Raw genomic sequence first — 24,823 nt, 5'->3', positions numbered from 1 at the left:
TCACTGCAGGCAGTCCATTCCACACCCCAACCACTCTCTGCGTAAAGAACCTACCTCTGATATCCTTCCTGTATCTCCCACCATGAACCCTATAGTTATGCCCCCTTGTAATAGCTCCATCCACCCGAGGAAATAGTCTTTGAACGTTCACTCTATCTATCCCCTTCATCATTTTATAAACCTCTATTAAGTCTCCCCTCAGCCTCCTCCGCTCCAGAGGGAACAGCCCTAGCTCCCTCAACCTTTCCTCATAAGACCTACCCTCCAAACCAGGCAGCATCCTGGTAAATCTCCTCTGCACTCTTTCCAGCGCTTCCACATCCTTCTTATAGTGAGGTGACCAGAACTGCACACAATATTCCAAATGTGGTCTCACCAAGGTCCTGTACAGTTGCAGCATAACCCCACGGCTCTTAAACTCCAACCCCCTGTTAATAAAAGCTAACACACTATAGGCCTTCTTCACAGCTCTATCCACTTGAGTGGCAACCTTTAGAGATCTGTGGATATGGACCCCAAGATCTCTCTGTTCCTCCACAGTCTTCAGAACCCTACCTTTGACCCTGTAATCCACATTTAAATTAGTCCTACCAAAATGAATCACCTCGCATTTATCAGGGTTAAACTCCATTTGCCATTTTTCAGCCCAGCTTTGCATCCTATCTATGTCTCTTTGCAGCCTACAACAGCCCTCCACCTCACCCACCTGTGGGGGATGAAATGGTTAGAGGCACAGACAGGCGGTTCTGTGGGCGCGAACGAGACTCCAGGATGGTAGTCTGCCTCCCTGGTGCCGGGGTCCTGGATGTCTCTGAGCGGCTAGGGAGCATCCTAAAAAGGGAGGGTAACCAGACAGACGTCATTGTCCACATTGGTGCAAATGACGCAGGCAGAAAGAGCAGGGAGGTCCTGAGAGAGCAATTCAGGGAGTTGGGTAGTCGGCTGAAAAGCAGGGCCTCTAGGGTAGCGATCTCTGGACTACTCCCAGTGCCACGTGCTAGTGAGGCTAGGAACAGGGAGACTGCACAGCTGAACGCGTGGCTAAAGGACTGGTGCAGGAAGGAGGGTTTCAAATTCATGGATCACTGGGAAGTCTTCAAGAGAGGATGGCACCTGTACAAGAAGGACGGGTTACACCGAAACTGGAGGGGCACAAATATCCTGGCTGGGAGTTTTACTAGTGTGGTTCGGGTGGGTTTAAACTAATGTGGCAGGGGGATGGGGATCAGAACAATAGGTCAATAAGCACAGAGGCTGGGGACGAGGTTGGAGCCAAGACAAGGCTATCTAAGAGGAAGAGCACTCTGGGGGAGGATGACCTCAGTGGGCCTGGAGGTCTGGAGTGCATCTGCTTCAATGCAAGGAGCGTCACGGGCAAGACAGACGAGCCTAGAGCCTTAATGCTTGCGCGGAACTTGGATGTGGTTGCGGTGACGGAGACTTGGTTAAAGGAAGGACAGGACTGGCAGCTCTTGATTGGGAGAGGCTGTTTGAGGGTAAATCCACATCTGGCATGTGGGAGTCTTTTAAGGAACAGTTGTTAGGGCTACAGGACAGGCATGCGCCTGTAAAAAAGAAGGATAGGAAGGGTAGGATTCGAGAACCGTGGATAACCAGGGAAATTGAGGGACTGGTCAAAAAGAAAAGAGAGGCGTATGTTAGGTCCAGGCAGCTAAAAACGGAGGGAGCTCTGGAGGAGTACAAAGAAAGTAGGAAAGAACTCAAACGGGGAATTAGAAGGGCAAAAAGGGGTCACGAAATGTCCTTGGCAGACAGGATTAAGGAGAATCCCAAGCCATTTTATTCATACGTTAGGAACAAAAGGGTTGTCAGGGAAAAATTCGGACCTCTCAGGGACAAAAGTGGGGAATTATGCTTAGAGCCCAAAGAAGTAGGGGAGATCCTAAATGAATACTTTGCGTCGGTATTCACAAAGGAGAGGGATGTGTTGACTGGGAGGGTCTCGGAGGGGAGTGTTGAACTGTTGGAGAAAATCTCCATTACAAGGGAGGAAGTGTTAGGTTTGTTAGAGAATATAAAGACTGACAAATCCCCAGGGCCTGATGGAATCTATCCAAGGCTGCTCAGGGAGACGAGTGATGAAATCGCTGGGCCTCTGACGCAAATCTTTGTCTCGTCACTGGACACAGGTGAGGTCCCAGAGGATTGGAGGATAGCTAATGTGGTCCCGTTATTTAAGAAGGGTAGGAAGGATAACCCGGGTAATTATAGGTCGGTGAGCTTGACGTCCGTGGTGGGGAAGTTGTTGGAGAAGATTCTTAGAGATAGGATGTATGCGCATTTAGAAAGGAATAAACTCATTAACGATAGTCAGCATGGTTTTGTGAGAGGGAGGTCATGCCTCACTAACCTGGTGGAGTTTTTTGAAGAAGTGACTAGAATGGTTGACGAGGGAAGGGCTGTGGATGTCATCTATATGGACTTTAGTAAAGCGTTTGACAAAGTCCCTCGTGGTAGGCTGGTGCAAAAGGTTGGATCTCATGGGATAAAGGGGGAGGTGGCTAGATGGGTGGAGAACTGGCTTGGTCACAGAAGACAGAGGGTGGTAGTGGAAGGGTCTTTTTCCGGCTGGAGGTCTGTGACTAGTGGTGTTCCGCAGGGCTCTGTATTGGGACCTCTGCTGTTTGTGATTTATATAAACGATCTGGAAGAAGGTGTAACTGGGGTGATCAGTAAGTTTGCGGACGACACAAAATTGGCAGGACTTGCAGATAGTGAGGAACATTGTCAGAGGCTACAGAAGGATACAGATAGGCTAGAAATTTGGGCAAAGAAATGGCAGATGGAGTTCAATCCTGATAAATGCGAAGTGATGCATTTTGGTAGAAATAATGTAGGGAGGAGCTATACGATAAATGGCAGAACCATAAAGGGTGTAGATACGCAGAGGGACCTGGGTGTGCAAGTCCACAGATCCTTGAAGGTGACGTCACAGGTGGAGAAGGTGGTGAAGAAGGCATATGGCATGCTTGCCTTTATAGGACGGGGCATAGAGTATAAAAGCTGGGGTCTGATGTTGCAGATGTATAGAATGTTGGTTTGGCCGCATTTGGAATCCTGCGTCCAGTTCTGGTCGCCACAATACCGGAAGGACGTGGAGGCTTTGGAGAGAGTACAGAGGAGGTTTACCAGGATGTTGCCTGGTATGGAGGGTCTTAGTTATGAGGAGAGATTGGGTAAACTGGGGATGTTCTCCCTGGAAAGACAGAAGATGAGGGGCGACCTAATAGAGGTGTATAAAACTATGAAGGGCATAGATAGGGTGAACAGTGGGAAGCTTTTTCCCAGGTCGGAGGTGACGAACACAAGGGGTCACGGGTTCAAGGTGAGGGGGGGCAAGGTTCAACACAGATGTCAGGGGGACGTATTTTACACAGAGGGTGGTGAGGGCCTGGAATGCGCTGCCAAGCAAGGTGATTGAGGCGGACACGCTGGGATCGTTTAAGACTTATCTAGATAGTCACATGAACAGACTGGGAATAGAGGGATACAAACAAATGGTCTAGTTGGGCACATGAGCGGCGCAGGCTTGGAGGGCCGAAGGGCCTGTTCCTGTGCTGTATTGTTCTTTGTATCTTTGGATCACTGTGGGTGTACCTACACCACACGGGGACTGACTGATGTCCAATCACAATCCTGGAACTCCCTCCCTAGCAGCACTGTGGGTGTACCTACACCACACGGGGACTGACTGATGTCCAATCACAATCCTGGAACTCCCTCCCTAACAGCACTGTGGGTGTACCTACACCACACGGGGACTGACTGATGTCCAATCACAATCCTGGAACTCCCTCCCTAGCAGCACTGTGGGTGTACCTACACCACACGGGGACTGACTGATGTCCAATCACAATCCTGGAACTCCCTCCCTAGCAGCACTGTGGGTGTACCTACACCACACACGGGGACTGACTGATGTCCAATCACAATCCTGGAACTCCCTCCCTAACAGCACTGTGGGCGTACCTACACCACACGGGGACTGACTGATGTCCAATCACAATCCTGGAACTCCCTCCCTAACAGCACGGCGGGTGTACCTACCCCACACACGGGGACTGACTGATGTCCAATCACAATCCTGGAACTCCCTCCCTAACAGCACGGCGGTTGTACCTACACCACACACGGGGACTGACTGATGTCCAATCACAATCCTGGAACTCCCTCCCTAACAGCACTGTGGGTGTACCTACACCACACACGGGGACTGACTGATGTCCAATCACAATCCTGGAACTCCCTCCCTAACAGCACTGTGGGTGTACCTACACCACACACGGGGACTGACTGATGTCCAATCACAATCATGGAACTCCCTCCCTAGCAGCACGGTGGGTGTACCTACACCACACATGAGGACTGCGCCGGGTTCAAGATGGCGGCTCACCCACCACCTTCTCAAGGGGGGCAATTAGGGATGCGGGGGGGTAAATGCTGGCCAGCCAGCGACGCCCTTGTCCCACGAATGAATAAAAAAAAGTATTTGGATGAGTGAAATGTCGCAGCATCTAAGGATATGAGGCAGGTGCAGGAAAATGGCATTTGTGCGCCTTTAGTGGTTGTTCTTCCAAAGAACAAAGAACAGTACAGCACAGGAAACAGGCCCTTCGGCCCTCCAAGCCTGTGCCGCTCCTTGGTCCAACTAGACCGATCGTTTGTATCCCTCCATTCCCAGGCTGCTCATGTGACTATCCAGGTAAGTCTTAAACGATGTCAGCGTGCCTGCCTCCACCACCCTACTTGGCAGCGCATTCCAGGCCCCCACCACCCTCTGTGTAAAACACGTCCCTCTGATGTCTGAGTTATACTTCGCCCCTCTCAGCTTGAGCCCGTGACCCCTCGTGATCGTCACCTCCGACCTGGGAAAAAGCTTCCCACTGTTTACCCTATCTATCCCCTTCATAATCTTGTACACCTCTATTAGATCTCCCCTCATTCTCCGTCTTTCCAGGGAGAACAACCCCAGTTTACCCAATCGCTCCTCATAGCTAAGACCGTCCATACCAGGCAACATCCTGGTAAACCTTCTCTGCACTCTCTCTAACGCCTCCACGTCCTTCTGGTAGTGCGGCGACCAGAACTGGACGCAGTACTCCATAGAAACTAGAAGCAGGAGGAGGCCATTCGGCCCTCCGAGCCTGCTCCCCCATTCATTTTGATCACAGCTGATCATCAAATTCAATATCCAGGGTGGCGCAGTGGGTTAGCACTGCTGCCTCACAGCGCCAAGGACCTGGGTTCGATTCCCGGCCTCGGGTCACTGTCTGTGTGGAGTCTGCACATTCTCCCCGTGTCTGCGTGGGTTTCCTCCGGGTGCTCCGGTTTCCTCCAGAGATGTGGGGTCGGGTGGATTGGCCGTGCTAAAATTGCCCCTCAGTGTGGTAAATGCATGTGGTTGCGGGGATAGGGTGGGATTGTGATCGGCGCGGGCTCGATGGGTCGAATGGCCTCCTTCTGCACTGTTAGGGATCCTATGATTCTGTGAAACCAAACCTGGAGCCTAAGGTAGAAGAACACACTCCAGAACAGTGCTGACACTGGCTCGTTCCTCAGTGTTTGTGACTAAAATATGTCTCCCTCAGGCTGCGGTCGCTTCCGGATATTTGGAACGCAGAGAGCGAGAATGAAGGCCCAGCTCCCTCCTTGACAAGCCTGATGGCACACACTCTCTCAGGTACGTGAAGGGACAGAGACATGCACCAAACCTGAGGCCTTTTTCAAAAATTAATTCCTGGGACGCGGGCGTCGCTGGCTGGGCCAGCATTTAAAGTTTATTTATCAGTGTCACAAGTAGGTTTAGATTAACACCAAGGAGACGGAGAGAGAGCAGCAACTCCCACAGTAACGCGCGGGAAGCAGTTACAAATTTCGATCCCCCGATTCAACGACATGCAAGGGCTACCAACTAAACCGTGGCTGGTGAAAACGGCCCAGAGAAGCAGTGATGGCCGAGTGGCATTATCGCTAGACTATTAATCAGCTAATAGAAACATAGAAAACTACAGCACAAAACAGGCCCTTCGGCCCCACAAGTTGTGCCGAACATATCCCTACCTTTTAGGCCTACCTATAACCCTCCATCCTATTAAGTCCCATGTACTCCACTAATGAGAAGTGGAACTTTTTCAAGGAACAAATACTGCGTGTCCTTGATAGGTATGTCCCTGCCAGGCAGAGAGGAAATGGCCGAGTGAGGGAACCATGGTTCACAAAGGAGGTGGAATGTCTTGTCAAGAGGAAGAGGGAAGCGTATGCTAGGTTGAGAAAACAAGGTTCAGATGGCTCGATGGAGGGTTACAAGTTAGCAAGAAATGAGCTATAAAAGGGACTTAGGAGAGCTAGGAGGGGGCATGAGAAGTCCTTGACGGGTCGGATCAAGGAAAACTCCAAGGCTTTTTACTCTTATGTGAGGAATAAAAGAATGACCAGGGTGAGGTTAGGGCCGGTCAAGGATGGCAGTGGGAATTTGTGCATGGAGTCAGAAGAGATAGGAGAGGTGATGAATGAATACTTTTCTTCGGTGTTCACCAAGGAGAGGGGCCATGTTTTTGAGGAAGAGAGGGTGTCACAGGCTGATAGGCTGGAGGAAGTAGATGTTCGGAGGGAAGATGTACTAGCAATTTTGAATAAACTGAAAGAGGAAGTAGATGTTCGGAGGGAAGATGTACTAGCAATTTTGAATAAACTGAAAGTTGATAAGTCCCCTGGGCCTGATGAAATATACCCTAGGATTCTTTGGGAGGCAAGGGATGAGTTTGCAGAGCCTTTGGCATTGATCTTTGGGTCCTCACTGTCCACGGGGGTGGTGCCAGAGGACTGGAGAGTGGCGAATGTTGTTCCTCTGATTAAGAAAGGGAATAGAAATGACCCTGGTAATTATAGGCCGGTTAGTCTTACTTCGGTGGTCGGTAAGTTGATGGAAAAGGTCCTTAGGGATTGGATTTACGACCATTTAGAAAGATGCAGCTTAATCCGGGATAGTCAGCACGGATTTGTGAAGGGCAAGTCTTGCCTCACAAATTTGATAGAATTTTTTGAGGAGGTAACTAAGTGTGTTGATGAAGGTAGGGCAGTTGATGTCATATACATGGATTTTAGTAAGGTGTTTGATAAAGTCCCCCACGGTCGGCTTATGAAGAAAGTAAGGATGTGTGGGATCGAGGGAAAGTTTGGCCGATTGGATAGGTAACTGGCTGTCTGATCGAAGACAGAGGGTGGTGGTGGATGGAAAATTTTTGGACTGGAAACCGGTTACCAGCGGAGTGCCACAGGGATCAGTGCTTGGTCCTCTGCTATTTGTAATTTTTATAAATGACTTGGAGGAGGGGGCTGAAGGGTGGATCAGTAAATTTGCTGATGACACCAGGATTGGTGGAGTAGTGGATGAGGTGGAGGGCTGTTGTAGGCTGCAAAGAGATATAGATAGGATGCAGAGCTGGGCTGAAAAATGGCAAATGGAGTTTAACCCTGACAAATGCGAGGTGATTCATTTTGGTAGGACAAATTTAAATGTGGACTACAGGGTCAAAGGTAGGGTTCTGAAGAATGTGGAGGAACAGAGAGATCTTGGGGTTCATATCCATAGATCTCTGAAGGTTGCCACTCAAGTGGATAGAGCTGTGAAGAAGGCCTATAGTGTGTTGGCGTTCATTAACAGGGGGTTTGAGTTTAAGAGCCGTGGGGTTATGCTGCAACTGTACAGGACCTTGGTGAGACCACATTTGGAATATTGTGTGCAGTTCTGGCCACCTCACTACAAGAAGGATGTGGAGACACTGGAAAGAGTGCAAAGGAGATTTACCAGGATGCTTCCTGGTTTGGAGGGTAGGTCTTATGAGGAAAGGTTGAGGGAACTTGGGCTTTTCTCTTTGGAGCGGAGGAGGTTGAGAGGAGACTTGATAGAGGTTTATAAGATGATGAGGGGGATAGATAGAGTGAACGTTCAATGACTATTTCCTCGGGTGAATGGAGCGGTAACTAGGGGGCATAACTATAGGGTTCATGGTGGGAGGTATAGGAAGGATGTCCGAGGTAGGTTTTTTACTCAGAGAGTGGTTGGGGTGTGGAATGGATTGCCTGCAGGGATAGTGGAGTCAGAAACTTGAGGAACATTTAAGAAGCTATTGGATAGGCACATGGAGCACACCAGGATGATAGGGAGGAAATAGCTTGATCTGGGTTTCAGACAAAGCTCGGCACAACATCGTGGGCCGAAGGGCCTGTTCTGTGCTGTACTGTTCTATGTTCTATGTTCTACTCATCCAGGAGTCTCTTAAAAGACCCTATTGAGTTTGCCTCCACCACCACTGACGTTCCGGGGGAACCTGGGTTCGAATCCCGCCGCAGCAGATGGTGCAATTTAAATTCAATTTTAAAAATCTGGAATTAAGAATCTACTGATGACCCATTGTTGGAAAAACCTATCTGGTTCCCTTTAGGGAAGGAAATCTGCCGTCCTTACCCCGGTCTGGCCTACATGTGACTCCAGAGCCACAGCAATGTGGTTGACTCTCAACTGCCCTCCAAGGGGCAACTAGGGATGGGCAATAAATGCTGGGCCCGGCCAGCGACGCCCATGTCCCACGGATGAATAAAAACTCTCAACTGCCCTCTGAACAAAAGTGACTAGGTATGGTGGCACGGTGGGTTAGCACTGCTGCCTCACAGCGCCAGGGGCCCGGGTTCGATTCCCGGCTTCGGGTCACTGTCTGTGTGGAGTCTGCACGTTCTCCCCGTGTCTGCGTGGGTTTCCTCCGGGTGCTCCGGTTTCCTCCCACAGTCTGAAAGACGTGCTGGTTAGGGTGCTAAATTCTCCCTCAGTGTTACCCGAACAGGCGCCGGAGTGTGGGCGACAAGGGGATTTTCACAGTAACTTCATTGCAGTGTTAATGTAAGCCGACTCGTGACTCTAATAAAACAAACATTTATTTTTTTATATCTAGGTGACCCCACCAGGAACGGAGGGCTGGTTCCCGTGGACTGCGGCCCTGTTGATAGCCTACCTCACGCCGGCAATGATGGGTACCGGGACGCAGGCAGCGGTGACGATTTAGACGAGGCCCTCCGGCGGGAGTTCAAGGCCACAGGCCGGGCATTGATGGGCAGCGCCAGTGTGTTGGCCTCGGTGGCTCTGGGAAGGGACTTGGCCAGGCTGCGCCCCCCGGAGGCCGAGGCGGCGAGGGCGGGCGGCTGCCCCAGCAACCAGAACTCTCCCCAGGTCACGCACCGCAAGAAGGCCCGCAAGGAACACGATGGGGGTGACCTGATCTGCTTCCCCGCCCCCCTGAACTCCACCCGGACGCTAATGGACCCGAGGGGTCCCGAACCCCCCGAGGGCAACCGGGACCCAGGCGCGGGCGGCAGGCCGGGCCTCTCGGTCGGCCGGGTCGAAGGTCAGGAGTTGGTGGTGTCCGGCGAGCTGTTGCCGGGGCCCCCGGTGACCCCGCGGAGGGACAGGAAGCATGGCGGCAGAGAGAGGCCGACTGAGATCTGTACTGATAGCCCAGGTGAGAAGGGGGGGGGTCGGGCACGGTGGGGGAAAGGGGGGGGTGGTGAAACCAAGCCTGCAAGGGGAGGGGGGCAGGGGGAGGCCTCAGTCAACCTGTCACACACCCATGGAGCTAGAAGCATAAATTTGGATGGGAGATTGGGAGCTGAGGGATGAATCTTTTAGTTGTTCATTCCTGGGACATGGGGCGTCGCTGGCTGGGCCCAGCATTTATTGCCCATCCCTAGATGCCCCTTGGAGGGCAGTTGAGAGTCAGCCACATTGCTGTGGCTCTGGAGTCACATGTAGGCCAGACTGGGGTAAGGACGGCAGATTTCCTTCCCGAAAGGGAACCAGATGGGTTTTTCCGACAATCAGTAGATTCTCATTGTTCCACAGGAGCAGGGTAAGGGAATGTGTTCCTGCATGTTATTTATTTATTTATTTTTCAGTTAAATTTGTGTTAAAAATCGGAGGGTTTTTTTTCCAAAACAGGAAGTAGGCCCAGGAGAAGCCTGGGAACGTTTTTGGAGGGTTTAAAAGCAGGCCGCACCTTTGAGCGGGCAGCGTCGGGAGCGGGTAGTGGAGTGAGTGGGAAGCAGAGTGAGAGCTGACGGGCTTTGGCTCATCGGGCTTCAGCGTAAACAAGCAGAGGTGGCGCGGTAGCACAGTGGACCTGGGTTCGATTCCCGACTTGGGTCACTGTCTGTGTGGAGTTTGCACATTCTCCTCGTGTCTGCGTGGGTTTCCTCCGGGTGCTCCGGTTTCCTCCCACAGTCCAAAGATGTGCGGCTTAGGTCGATTGGCCAGGTTAAAATTGCCCCTGAGATGTGTAGGTTAGAGGGATTAGTGGGTAAAATATGTAGGGATATTGGCCATGCTAAAAATTACCCTTAGTGTCCTGAGATGCGTAGGTTGGAGGGATTAGTGGGTAGATATGGGGGTAGGGCCTGGGTGGGATTGTGGTCGGTGCAGACTCGATGGGCCGAATGGCCTCTTTCTGTACTGTAGGGTTTCTATCATTCTATTCTATCATTCAGGTGGGGTAGGTTTAGATAGTTTTTCCTGTGTCATTGGAAGAAAGGGGGAATTATGAGTGTGAGGCCAGTTTGTTGTTCTCAGTGTCTGACGTGGGAGGTCCTGGAGTCAGCTAGCCTCCCGGACGTCCATACCTGCGCCAGGTGCGTCGAGCTGCAGCTCTTAAGGGACCGCGTTGGGGAACTGGAACTGCAGCTCAGTGACCTTCGTCTGGGTAGGGAGAATGAGGAGGTGATAGATAGGAGTTACAGGCAGGTGGTCACACCGGGGCCACGGGAGACAGACAAGTGAGTCACGGTTAGGAAGGGGAAGGGGAAAGGTCAGGTACTAGAGAGTACCCCAGTGGCTGTGCCCCTTAACAATAAGTACTCCTGTTTAAGTGCTGTTGGGGGGAGCAGCCTACCTGGGGGAAGCAACAGTGGCCATGCTTCCGGCACAGAGTCCGGCCCGGCAGCTCAGAAGGGGAGGGAAAGGGAGGATGAGCAAACTGACCACAGCACCAAGGTACAGGGAGCCATCCAAGTGGGGGGAGAAACAGAAAATGTCGTAGAAATTGGGGATAGTACACTTTTGGATGCTGCTGGGGGGGGGGGGACTTACCAGGGGTAAGCAATGGTGTACAGGTCACTGGCTCAGAGTCTGTCCTTGTGGCTCAGAAGGGAAGGGGGGAGAGGAGTAGAGGATTAGTCATTTGGGGACTCCATAGTTAAAGGGACGGATAGGAGATTCTGCGGGAACGAGAGAGACTCGCGGTTGGTGTGTTGCCTCCCGGAGCCAGAGTCCGCGATGTCTCGGATCGTGTTTTCGATATCCTTAAGGGGGAGGGGGACCAGCCCCAAGTTGTGGTTCACATAGGCACTCAAGACATAGGTAGGAAAAGGGATGGGGATGTAAGGCAGAAATTCAGGGAGTCAGGGTGGAAGCTTAGGGCGAGAACAAACAAAGTTGTTATCTCTGGTTTGTTACCCGTGCCATGTGATAGTGAGGAGAGGAATAGGGGGAGAGAGCAGTTGAACACGTGGTTACAGGGATGTTGCAGGAGGGAGGGTTTCAGATACCTGGACAATTGGGGCTCTTTCTGAGGTAGGTGGGACCTCTACAAACAGGATGGTCTGCACTTGAACCAGAGGGGTACCAATATCTTGGGGGGGAAATTTGCTAATGCTCTTCGGGAGGGTTTAAACTAATTCAGCAGGGGGGTGGGTACCTGAATTGTCGCTCCGGTGTACAGGAGGTTGAGAGTAGTGAGGTCATGGATGAGGTTTCAGAGTCGCAGGAGTGTACTGGCAGGCAGGAAGGCGGTTTGAAGTGTGTATACTTCAACGCCAGGAGCATCCGGAATAAGGTGGGTGAGCTTGCAGCATGGGTTGGTACCTGGGATTTCGATGTTGTGGCCATCTCGGAGACATGGATAGAGCAGGGACAGGAATGGTTGTTGCAGGTTCCGGGGTTTAGATGTTTCAGTAAGTGCAGGGAAGGTGGTAAAAGAGGGGGAGGTGTGGCATTGTTAGTCAAGGACAGTATTACGGTGGCAGAAAGGACATTTGATGAGGACTCGTCTACTGAGGTAGTTTGGGCTGAGGTTAGAAACAGGAAAGGAGAGGTCACGCTGTTGGGAGTTTTTTATAGACCTCCGAAAAGTTCCAGAGATGTAGAGGAAAAGATTGCAAAGATGATTCTGGATAGGAGCGAAAGTAACAGGGTAGTTGTACTGAGAGACTTTAACTTTACAAATATTGACTGGAAAAGCTATAGTTCGAGTACTTTAAAGGGGTCGGTTTTTGTCCAGTGTGTGCAGGAAGGCTTCCTGACGCAGTGTGTAGATAGACCAACAAGAGGCGAGGCCACATTGGATTTGGTACTGGGTAATGAACCAGGCCAGGTGTTAGATTTGGAGGTAAGTGAGCACTTTGGTGACAGTGACCACAATTCGGTTACGTTTACCTTAGCAATGGAAAAGGATAGGTATATACCAAAGGGCAAGAGTTATAGCTGGGGGAAAGGAAATTATGATGCGATTAGGCGAGATTTAGCTGGCATAGGTTGGGGAAGGAAACTGCAGGGGATGGGCACAATTGTCATGTGGAACTTGTTCAAAGAACAGCTACTACGCGTCCTTGATAAATATGTACCTGTCAGGCAGGGAGGAAGCAGACGTGTGAAGGAACCGTGGTTTACTAAGGAGGTTGAATCTCTTGTGAAGAGGAAGAAGGAGACTTATGTTAAGATGAGACGTGAAGGCTCAGTTAGGGCACTTGAGAGTTACGAGTTAGCCAGGAAGGACCTAAAGAAAGAGTTAAGAAGAGCCAGGAGGGGACATGAGAAGTCTTTGGCAGGTAGGATCAAGGAAAACCCTAAAGCTTTCTATAGGTATGTCAGGAGTAAAAGAATGACTAGGGTAAGATTAGGGCCAGTCAAGGACAGGAGTGGGAAGTTGTGCGTGGAGTCTGAAGAGATAGGAGAGGCACTAAATGAATATTTTTCGTCGGTATTCACACTGGAGAGGGACAGTGTTGTTGAGGGGAGTACTAAGATGCAGGCTGTTGGACTGGATGGGATTGATGTTCATAAGGAGGAGGTGTTAGCAATTCTGGAAAGGGTAAAAATAGATAAGTCCCCTGGGCCAGATGGGATTTATCCTAGGATTCTCTGGGAGGCTAGAGAGGAGATTGCAGAGCCTTTGGCTTTGATCTTTGTGTCGTCATTGTCTACAGGAACAGTGCCAGAAGACTGGAGGATAGCAAATGTTGTCCCCTTGTTCAAGAAGGGGAGTAGGGACAACCCTGGTAATTATAGACCGGTGAGCCTTACTTCTGTTGTGGGCAAAGTTTTGGAAAGGATTATAAGAGATAGGATTTATAATCACCTGGAAAGGAATAATTTGATTAGGGATAGTCAGCACGGTTTTGTGAAGGGTAGGTCGTGCCTCACAAACCTTATTGAGTTCTTTGAGAAGGTGACCAAAGAGGTGGATGAGGGTAAAGCGGTTGATGTGGTGTATATGGATTTCAGCAAAGCGTTTGATAAGGTTCCCCGTGGTAAGCTTTTGCAGAAAATACGGACGCATGGGATTGAGGGTGATTTAGTGGTTTGGATCAGGAATTAGCTAGCTGTAAGAAAACAGAGGGTCATGGTTGATGGGAAGTATTCATCCTGGAGTTCAGTTACTAGTGGTGTACCGCAAGGATCTGTTTTGGGGCCACTGCTGTTTGTCATTTTTATTAATGACCTGGATGAGGGCGTGGAAGGATGGATTAGTAAATTTGCGGATGTCAGTAAAGTCGGTGGAGTTGTAGACAGTGCGGAGGGAAGTGGCAGGTTACAGAGGGACATAGATAAGCTGCAGAGCTGGGCTGAGAGGTGGCAAATGGAGTTTAATGTGGAAAAGTGTGAGGTGATTCACTTTGGAAGGAGTAACAGGAATACAGAGTACTGGGCTAATGGTAAGATACTTGGTAGTGTGGATGAACAGAGGGATCTGGGTGTCCATGTGCATAGATCCCTGAAAGTTGACACCCAGGTTGATAGGGTTGTTAAGAAGGCGTACGGTGTGTTAGCTTTTATTGGTAGAGGGATTGAGTTTCGGAGCCAGGAGGTCACGCTGCAACTGTACAAAACTCTGGTGCGGCCGCATTTGGAGTATTGCGTACAGTTCTGGTCGCCGCATTATAGGAAAGATGTGGAAGTGTTGGAAAGGGTGCAGAGGAGATTTACCAGGATGTTGCCTGGTATGGTGGGAAAATCGTATGAGGAAAGGCTGAGGGGCTTGAGGTTGTTTTCGTTAGAGAGAAGAAGGTTAAGAGGTGACTTAATAGAGGCATACAAGATGATCAGAGGATTGGATAGGGTGGAGAGTGAGAGCCTTTTTCCTCGGATGGTGATGGCTAACACAAGGGGACATAGCTTTAAATTGAGGGGTGAGAGATATAGGACAGATGTTAGAGGTAGGTTCTTTACTCAGAGAGTAGTAAGGGCGTGGAATACCCTGTCTGCAGCAGTAGTGGACTCGTCAACGTTGAGAGCGTTCAAGTGGTTATTGGATAAACATATGGATGATATTGGAATAGTGTAGGTTAGATGGGCTTTAGATTGGTTCCACTGGTCGGCACAACATCGAGGGCTGAAGGGCCTGTACTGCGCTGTAATGTTCTATGTTCTCAATTCCAGATTTTTAAAATTGAATTCAAATTTGGGTGGCACAGTGGGTTAGCACTGCTGCCTCACAGCGCCAGGGACCCGGGTTCAAATCTGGCCTCGGGTCACTGTCTGTGTGGAGTCTGCACGTTCTCCCAGTGTCTGCGTGGGTTTCGTCCGGGTGCTCCGGTTTCCTCCCACAGTCCAAAGATGTGTAGGTTAGGTGGATTGGCCATGCTAAATTGCCCCTTAGTGTCCAAAGATGAGCAGGTTAGGTGAATTGGCCATGCTAAATTGCCTCTTAGTGTCCAAAGATGAGCAGGTTAGGGGGATTGGCCGTGCTAAATTGCCCCTTAGTGTTCAAAGATGAGCAGGTTAGGGGGATTGGCCGTGCTAAATTGCCCCTTAGTGTTCAAAGATGAGCAGGTTAGGGGGATTGGCCATGCTAAATTGCCCCTTAGTGTTCAAAGATGAGCAGGTTAGGGGGATTGGCCATGCTAAATTGCCCCTTAGTGTTCAAAGATGAGCAGGTTAGGGGGATTGGCCATGCTAAATTGCCCCTTAGTGTTCAAAGATGAGCAGGTTAGGGGGATTGGCCATGCTAAATTGCCCCTTAATATCCAAAGAGGTTATGGGGAGAAAGCAGGATTAGGCTACTGAGTTGGATGATCAGCCATGATGGTGATGAATGGCGGAGCAGGCTCGAAGGGCCGAATGGCCTCCTCCTATCTTCTATGTAATTCTGAGAGTGACTAAATTCTATTTTTGTGAATGAGTGGGACTTGTATTTGTAGGAATAGCGTTCCATTAGAATTTTATTTTATTGGGAATAGTTAATAGTTAGAAGAGATTTATTTGTTTTGTTAATAGTTTAGTTAATTTGCTAACTGTTAGATAAATAAATTGTTAGGTGTTGATTTGAGAGAGAGTGTCAGGGGATTTATTTTGTGTTAAACCACTAGAGGGTGCTGAAGAGCAGGTCACACCACTTCGCACACACCTTTTACAGATTATAGGGTGAGGTATTCCTCTCTGGGTGTTTCGGGGTTCGTTCTCAGAGGGAGGGGGGAGGGGGGTCACCCTTCAACTGGGATTGAGAGATTTTCTTTGACATTTTTGACGTTCGCCCTCTCTCTCCCTTTCAGGAAACACTGCCTTCGCTTCTGGGCTGGTGCCGGATCAGGACGGCACGGGATTTCCATCCGTTCCCGACCACCCCCATCGGACGCCCTGGCTCCGGGTGGAGCACCCCAAAACCAGCGCCCTCCCGAGACCTCGGCCCTCCCGGACCCGGGCCAGGATCGACCCCTGGAGCTTCGTCTCAGCGGGAAGCTGCGAGCCGGGCCGGACTGCCGGCAGCCCACCTCACCCGCCCGACCCCTTCAGCCTCCCGGGGCCGGGGGGCTGGGCGCCCCACCCCACCAACCCCTTTGCCCACCCGGAGCCGGCGCCCGCCACCCGCCTGCGGCCCCCGGGGCCCTACAACCCTTTCGCCAGCGACGGGGCGCCCTCCTCCTCCTCCTGCCCCTTCCCGCCCCCCAACTCCGACCCCTTCAGCAAGGCGGTGGCAAGAGCTGGTTTCTCGAGCCGCCCCTCGGCCGCAACGGCCTCTGACCCCGCCGCCGGGTCGCCGTGGCCCGCGCCCAAGGACGAGAGCCTGATCGACTTGGAGACGGAGATATGGACCAAAGTCGCCGGCCCCCTGAGCTAGGGCGTGGGGGGCGAGGCGCGGCGGAAGCGATGGGAGAGTCGAGGGCGGGTCACCAACTCCAAGAGGATTGTCTGCATGACCGTCCGGTCAAGAGGCCATTTTATACCAAATAATCCAACGGAAAATCTCTCACTACTTTTGCGACCACGCAGCCCCCCTACTGACCCTGACCATCTCCTCAAGGGCAGTGGATTTCCATTTATTTTGCATTTGAAATCACTGTGCCATCTGACCTGGGTGTGGGGAGGGGGTGGGGGAGCATGGGGAGGGACAACATCTGTACACTGACTGGTGTCTCGGTCCCCTCTCTCTCTCAGGGAGATATCTGTACACTGACTGGTGTCTCTCAGTCCCCTCGCTCTCAGGGAGATATCTGTACACTGGTGTCTCTCAATCCCCTCTCTCTCTCAGGGAGATATCTGTACACTGACTGGTGTCTCTCAGTCCCCTCTCTCTCAGGGAGATATCTGTACACTGACTGGTGTCTCTCAGTCCCCTCTCTCAGGGAGATATCTGTACACTGGTGTCTCTCAATCCCCTCTCTCTCTCAGAGAGATATCTGTACACTGGTGTCTCAGTCCCCTCTCTCTCTCAGGGAGATATCTGTACACTGACTGGTGTCTCTCAATCCCCTCTCTCTCTCTCAGGGAGATATCTGTACACTGACTGGTGTCTCTCAATCCCCTCTCTCTCTCTCAGGGAGATATCTGTACACTGGTGTCTCAGTCCCCTCTCTCTCTCAGGGAGATATCTGTACACTGACTGGTGTCTCTCAATCCCCTCTCTCTCTCTCAGGGAGATATCTGTACACTGGTGTCTCAGTCCCCTCTCTCTCTCAGGGAGATATCTGTACACTGACTGGTGTCTCTCAATCCCCTCTCTCTCTCTCAGGGAGATATCTGTACACTGGTGTCTCAGTCCCCTCTCTCTCTCAGGGAGATATCTGTACACTGACTGGTGTCTCTCAATCCCCTCTCTCTCTCTCAGGGAGATATCTGTACACTGGTGTCTCAGTCCCCTCTCTCTCTCAGGGAGATATCTGTACACTGACTGGTGTCTCTCAGTCCCCTCTCTCTCAGGGAGATATCTGTACACTGGTGTCTCTCAATCCCCTCTCTCTCTCTCAGGGAGATATCTGTACACTGGTGTCTTAGTCCCCTCTCTCTCAGGGAGATATCTGTACACTGGTGTCTCTCAATCCCCTCTCTCTCTCTCAGGGAGATATCTGTACACTGCTCCCACGGGGAGCCTCTCCTGCAACGTGAACTCTGTACCTGTGAAAGTGCGATGTCTGCTGAGGCAGGGCGAGCGGGCTCCTCCAATGCCATAAGGCCCACCTCGTCTCAAGTGGGTTCGTACAGGACGCCGCGGACTGTCGGGGCGGCAACTGTCTGAGCATCTTGTTATTTTGTAGACGGAAGAAATGTTTTTAAAAAGAGGTTAAAAAATTATTATATTATTATTATTATTGAATAAAACTTTCCAGTATCGCCAGAGGTGTCTGTGTAATAGATTGTCAGAATGGGAACGGAGGTAGGTCCAGTCAGCTGAACTAATCCCCCCTCTCTCTCTCGGAGATATCTGTACGGTGACTGGTGCCTCTCAGTCCCCTCTCTCTCAGGGAGATATCTGTACACTGACTGGTGTCTCTCAGTCCTCTCTCTCTCAGGGAGATATCTGTACACTGACTGGTGTCTCTCAGTCCTCTCTCTCTCAGGGAGATATCTGTACGGTGACTGGTGTCTCAGTCCCCTCTCTCTCTCAGGGAGATATCTGTACGGTGACTGGTGTCTCTCAGTCCTCTCTCTCTCAGGGAGATATCTGTACGGTGACTGGTGTCTCTCAGTCCTCTCTCTCTCTCAGGGAGATATCTGTACGGTGACTGGTGTCTCAGTCCCCTCTCTCTCTCAGGGAGATACCTGTACAGTGACTGGTGTCTCTCAGTCCTCTCTCTCTCTCAGGGAGATATCTGTACACTGACTGGTGTCTCTCAATCCCCCCTCTCTCAGGGAGATATCTGTACGGTGACTGGTGTCTCAGTCCCCTCTCTGTCAGGGAGATACCTGTACACTGACTGGTGCCTCTCAGTCCCCTCTCTCTCAGGGAGATATCTGTACACTGACTGGTGTCTCTCAATCCCCTCTCTCTCAGGGAGATATCTGTACACTGACTGGTGTCTCAGTCCCCTCTCTCTCTCAGGGAGATATCTGTACACTGACCAGTGTGTCTCTCAATCCCCTCTCTCTCAGGGAGATATCTGTACACTGACTGCTGTCTCAGTCTCCTCTCTCTCTCAAGGAGATATCTGTACACTGACTGGTGTCTCAGTCCCCTCTCTCTCTCAGGGAGATATCTGTACACTGACCAGTGTGTCTTAGTCCCTTCTCTATCTGGGAGATATCTATACATTGACTGGTGTGTCTTAGTCCTGTTGTGGGAAAAATCCACGAGTAGTCAGATCTCAAGGTTCCAAAAATACAATTTATTCAACGGAGCTCCGTGGAGACAAGGCACAAGTCAGTAGCAAACCTTCTCTCGGTAAAATGACGGGAACGGTCCATCTTTATACTTTTTACACAATAGATGGACCGGAGATTTGAACATTATCACATCGCTATAGGCAGATACAAACATTTAACATAGTATTGTTCTTATGAATGGGTACATTTCCTATGTCTGTGGCTATCAGTGGTTGGTTTCGGCTCATTCAGGTGCTAATTGGTTTTCCTGCATTAATATTCTCCCGCTCTTCCTATGACTTATCTATTCCCTTTGTCTCGGGTTTTTCCTTATCTTAAAGATGTCTCGATCCTTGGCTTGGCTTCCTGAGGTGTTTGTTAACTTTAAATCACTGTCTGTGATTTTTAAATGTCTTGTCTGTTGGGTTTGATTTCAAGTGATCTTTGTCTTAAGTGGAAGTCGGTGTCTGTTTTATGGTTCCTTTCCCAGTTAACTCTTTGTGTGCCAGGCAGCCATTTTAAAGTGTGCTTTCCTTGCGTTTTTCCCCTTACAGTCCCTCCTTTTGCTCGGATTCTCGCTTCAACAATCCCCAGGCCAACAATTATGCATTCACATCTACAAATTTTCGTTCTTCTCTCCTTCTTCGGTTCTTCCGATGTCTTCATTTCTTCCGATGTCTTCGGGGATCTTCATTCGGGGCTCTTCTTCGATGTCCACACTGGCTCCTGGCACAATTCTCGTCAACATTATTTTAAAACAGACTTTCAGGCATCCAACAGTCAGACAACAGACAATTATAATGACAATGAGTATGGCCAATCCATGTAACAGGTACGGCTCTCAGGACCCCCCCCACCAGCCATGCCAGCCAACTACTTCCTCTCTTGGGTCCCTGTCTGAAGTTATCAAGTTGTTTCCTGATGTCGTTGATGACCTGTGTAATGTAAGACTCATCTGTGACACGGGCTATGCATTTGTTGCCTATGATTGCACATACTCCCCCTTGTGCTAACTGGTAGTCCACTGCGTATCGTGTCTGCTGTGCATACAATCTCAGTTCAGCCATTTCTTGGTTAACAGCCTCCAATGCTTTTGAAGTGCTGTTTCCCAGGATTGTTAGTCCACAAACAATATGGTTTCTATTCTTTGCTCCAATTACCCCAGAGATAAAGCTCCAAGGAACCCATACCCCAGTGAGGATCCCATTGTGCCCGGGGCTTCCCAGTCAGCGCAGAATTCCCTGCTAATAGCCCGAGTTACTATTCTCCTCCGAATGTACCCCTTCTGAGGGCATGGAACAGTCAGTGGCCCGATTGTTCCTGCTGCAAAACGGTTTGGGAGGTTTGGTGTTTCTGTCATGTAGGTACCATTGAAGAGAAATACATACCCCTTCTTAGCCCGGTAACATTTAGTGTCCCGATTGCGAGTTTGCTCATACTGCCAATTGTTCAGTTAACTTGGCTTCCCGTTTGATCCCACCACCTGGTAAGTATCAAAGGGGTATGTCCATTTGGCTGAGCTTACGTGAGTTCCATTGCATTGCCCGCAAATAAGCTGCCTTCCCGCGGTTATATTTAAACATTTCCGTTCGTCACAAATACAAGTAATCTGTCGCTTGTTAATCCAACAATGTTGACGGACACACTGTGTCTGTACACAGGAATCATTCTTAGGGACTAAAGCATAGGCACATCCCCATCCCTGCCCCGTAAAACAAAGCGGATAGCTTGCAGTATCTGAACAAGCTTTTCCTCCCTCCTGTTGGGACCCCCCACATGCAGGATCTGTGGGGTTTACAAGTCCCACACATCTCCCCTGTAAACCTCTTTTATATTTGCCAATTTGTCCCTTACAGGGTGTATCTGATGAATCTACAGCATATAAGTCATGAGGGGTCCACCCAGGGGTGGCTACAAATAGGGATTCTACCGATTGTGTTAATGGGTAACATACAGTCCGATTCCCGTGTCAGTGTATGTGAGCTTTGTAAAACAAATTATCTTCCAATCCAGTTAAATTTACAGTCGCGACAACGCAAAGTAGTGCAGTTACATACGCGATTACATACATATCCGCAACAATCATATATCAAACTGAACACTATAATTCAATCTTTACAAGTTATTTTATTTATTAACCCGTGCACGCCGGCTCTTGCTTGCAGCCTTTGCCTGTTTTGAGGAAAGCAGTTCTGTTAGTTCATCAATTTAGCTACTTATCTCCTTTGTATAATTTCAGCTGCGTCCAGTGCTTCCAGACACCTTTCCCTCTTATGTCTATACAGGCACAGGTGTCCCCACTAATTATAATTTCATATGGCCCATTCCACTTTGGTGCAAACCCTGGTTTGTCGGGTAATGTTTTCACTCGGACGCGACTTCCCACTGTTGGGACGTCAGGGAGCATTTCCAGCTCTCTCTCTGCGTCCTTTATTTCCTGATTGTCTTTTACCAATTTGCGCATCCCTTTTAGCTGGGTGCTCAGGTCCAGAACGTATCTCTGGATTTTATCTTTTAGTGGACCGACATCGGTCCCACCTGTTATGATGCTTTCGGGTAATTGCATCGCCCGTCCTGTCATTTGCTCATAAGGGGTTAATCCGGTTGTCCGGTTCGTGGTAGCTCTTAATTTCATTAGTATAGTGGGCAATACCTCTGTGCACCTTCTCCCTGATGTCTGCATGGCTTTAGCAAGTGCATTTTTTAGTGTTCTGTTCATACGCTCCACCATTCCAGAGCTCTGCGGGTGGTCAGGGATGTGAAATTTTTGTTTTATCCCCATTAATTGGCATACTGTTTTTACCACCTTTCCAGTGAAGTGCGTTCCCTGGTCCGAATCGATTTGTAGGGGTACTCCCCATCTTGGGATTACCTCCTCTGCCAATATCCGAGCCATCGTGGTAGCAGTACAGTTTGAAGTAGGGAACGCTTCTCCCCACCTGGTGAACTGGTCTATGATGACCAGACAGTAAGTCTTGCCATGGGACTGTGGTAGTGGTCCTGTGAAATCTATTTGTAGATGTTCCCAGGGCCCCTTTGGTCCCGGCTGGTGTCCCATTCTAATTGTTATGGGTCTACCGGGGTTGTGTTGCGTGCACGTCACTCATCGGTGACAGTGTCGGGCGATATCTTTTCCCATTCCCTTCCACCACCACTCCTTCCCAATATTACTTATCATGGCCTCTCTACCCACATGTGAGAGTCCATGATGTAGCTCCAATAGGGTGTTTTGTATGCACTCTGGTGCCATTACCTTATCCTCCCGTCTCCAAATGTCATCGGTCCCTTTGACTGCTCCCTGTGCTTCCCATTTCTCTTTTTCTGCCTTTGGGGTATCCTCATGCAAGCCCCGAATGTCTACTTCAGCTCCTGTCTGTTCTATTGCTGCTATTGGCAACTCGTCAATTATTTCCTGTTCGAGGGCTAACTGTGCCGCCCGATCTGCGCCTTGATTCCCTTTGAAATTTAACCAGTCCGGGTTATCTCTTCCGGGTTCTTTCTGGTGCGCTTTAATTTTGATTACTGCAGCTTCTCGAGGTCTCTCACTAGCTCTCAATAACGCCTCAATTCTTTGCCGGTGCTTGATAGGGGTTTCCTCCCCAACCCCCGTGGTTATGAACCCTCTCATAGAAATCATAGAAACCCTACAGTACAGAAAGAGGCCATTCGGCCCATCGAGTCTGCACCGACCACAATCCCACCCAGGCCCTACCCCCATATCTACCCACTAATCCCTCCAACCTACGCATCTCAGGACACTAAGGGCAATTTTTAGCATGGCCAATCCACCTAACCCGCACATCTTTGGACTGTGGGAGGAAACCCACGCAGACACGAGGAGAATGTGCAAACTCCACACAGACAGTGACCCGAGCCGGGAATCGAACCCAGGTCCCTGGAGCTGTGAAGCAGCAGTGCTAACCACTGTGCTACCGTGCCGCCCGAGCTCTCCTTCCCCAAGCTGTCAGGTAATGACTCCGAATGCATAGCGGCTATCTGAATAGGTGTTTACCGTTTTACCCTCAGATAACTCAAGTGCCTGTGTGAGTGCCACCAGTTCTGCCACTTGTGCGGACAAGCCTCCGTCAAATCTACCCGACCTTACTGTTTCTAATTTGTCACTCACTACTGCCCATCCTGTCCCTGGTGATCCTCCCACCTATTTGCGTGACCCATCCACAAAGAGGGTCTCCTCAGCTGTTATCAGGGGCATATCCTTTATCCTACCCTCTCCTTCATCCGTATCCACATCCCCACAATTGTGGGGTTCTCCTTCGTCTAAGATCCCTTCCGCTGGGTTATTTCCCGTATCCCTTATTATTGTTACGGACTTGCTGGGAGGTAGGAGGACAGCTTCCCATTTAGCCCTTCTCATGTTGGAGACTGACTTTAGTTTTCCCGTGTTCAGCATTTCCACCAAGGTGTGTTTGGTGTGAAGGATTATATTCCCTGTCATGATTACTGGCTCGCTAACCTTTACGGCTCAGGCGGCACAATCCAAGGCGACTATGCACCTTGGCAGTCCGGTGACTACCGGCCCTTCAGCGGTGGAATAATATCCTATGGGTCTCTTTCTGTCATGATGTGGAGATGCCGGCGTTGGACTGGGGTAAGCACGGTAAGAAGTTTAACACAGTAAGAAGACGCTGCGACAACGGATGAATGAACACCGCTCGACAATCGCCAGGCAAGACTGTTCTCTTCCTGTTGGGGAGCACTTCAGCGGTCACGGGCATTCGGCCTCTGATATTCGGGTAAGCGTTCTCCAAGGCGGCCTTCGCGACACACGACGGCGCAGAGTCGCTGAGCAGAAACTGATAGCCAAGTTCCGCACACACGAGGACGGCCTCAACCGGGATATTGGGTTCATGTCACACTATCTGTAACCCCCACAGAGTTTCACTGGCTGTCTTGTCTGGAGACAAAACACATCTTTTTAGCCTGTCTTGATGCTCTCTCCACTCACGTTGTTTTGTTTCTTAAAGACTTGATTAGTTGTAAGTATTCGCATTCCAACCATTATTCATGTAAATTGAGTCTGTGTCTTTATATGCCCTGTTTGTGAACAGAATTCCCACTCACCTGAAGAAGGGGCTTGCAGCTCCGAAAGCTTGTGTGGCTTTTGCTACCAAATAAACCTGTTGGACTTTAACCTGGTGTTGTTAAACTTCTTACTCTCTTTCTGTCGCCATGGTCCTGTGTTACCACGGCAGAAGAGAACCCTCCCTCATTACTACAATGAATATGGAAGTCCTTGTTAAGATCGGGTAACCCTAGTCCGGGGGCTGATATTAGTTCTGTTTTTAGTTTATTGTTAGCCTCTTCTTGCTCGGGTCCCCACTCTACGGGGTCTAAAGCTGGCTTTCCCCCTTTAACGAGTCTCTGTATGGGTTCTGCGAGTTTTGAGAACCCTGGGATGAAACTCCGGCTGTAGTTGAATAATCCGAGCACCTTTCTAACCCCTCTTATGTTGACGGGTCGCAGCATCTGTTGTATTGCCTCTTTCCCGTCCGTTGGCATTTCTTTAAGTCCTTGGGATATAAGGTGCCCGAGGTATAGGACCTGTGATTTCCCGATCTGTGCCTTTTTGGGGCTGACCTTTAACCCTGCGGCTTTTAATTCGTTCAGCACTAAATATAAGGCTTCTTGATGTCCTGACTTGGACTCTGAAGCTATTAGGATGTCGTCTACTTATTGTCGGGTCGTGCTACCCTCTGGCAGTTCTACCCTGTTCAGGATGTCACTCATTACTCGATGGAATATAGCGGGGCTGTTGTGGAATCCCTGTGGTAAACGGGTCCAAGTGTACTGCCTGTCTCCCACTGGAAAGGCGAATTTATCTTGGGATTCAGGGTCCAAGGGTAAGGACCAGAATCCATTAGCTATGTCCAGTACTATGAATATTTTACGCTCCTGTGACAGTCCATTCAGCATTGTCGAAGGGCTTGCTACAATGGGGTGCAGCTT

The 24,823-nt window shown here is 50.1% G+C and overlaps 1 protein-coding gene across 1 annotated transcript in view; it reads left to right on the top strand.

Annotated features, from left to right (window-relative positions):
• The window catches only part of LOC144488286 (mitogen-activated protein kinase kinase kinase 11-like), a 54,076-nt gene extending 36,192 nt beyond the window's left edge, over positions 1-17,884 (top strand). The window contains exons 8-10 of the mRNA XM_078206330.1: positions 5,610-5,701; positions 8,970-9,533; positions 15,832-17,884. Of these exons, the coding sequence (XP_078062456.1) occupies positions 5,610-5,701; positions 8,970-9,533; positions 15,832-16,397 (1,222 nt within the window). The 3' untranslated portion in view covers positions 16,398-17,884. The remainder of the gene's footprint in view (positions 1-5,609; positions 5,702-8,969; positions 9,534-15,831) is intronic.
• Positions 17,885-24,823: the final 6,939 nt, after the last annotated feature.

Source organism: Mustelus asterias, unplaced genomic scaffold (assembly GCF_964213995.1).
Source record: "Mustelus asterias unplaced genomic scaffold, sMusAst1.hap1.1 HAP1_SCAFFOLD_1438, whole genome shotgun sequence".
In the NCBI taxonomy this organism is placed as follows: domain Eukaryota; kingdom Metazoa; phylum Chordata; class Chondrichthyes; order Carcharhiniformes; family Triakidae; genus Mustelus; species Mustelus asterias.
Note: the sequence above shows the minus strand (reverse complement) of the source record. Positions and strands in the feature narration are given on the sequence as shown.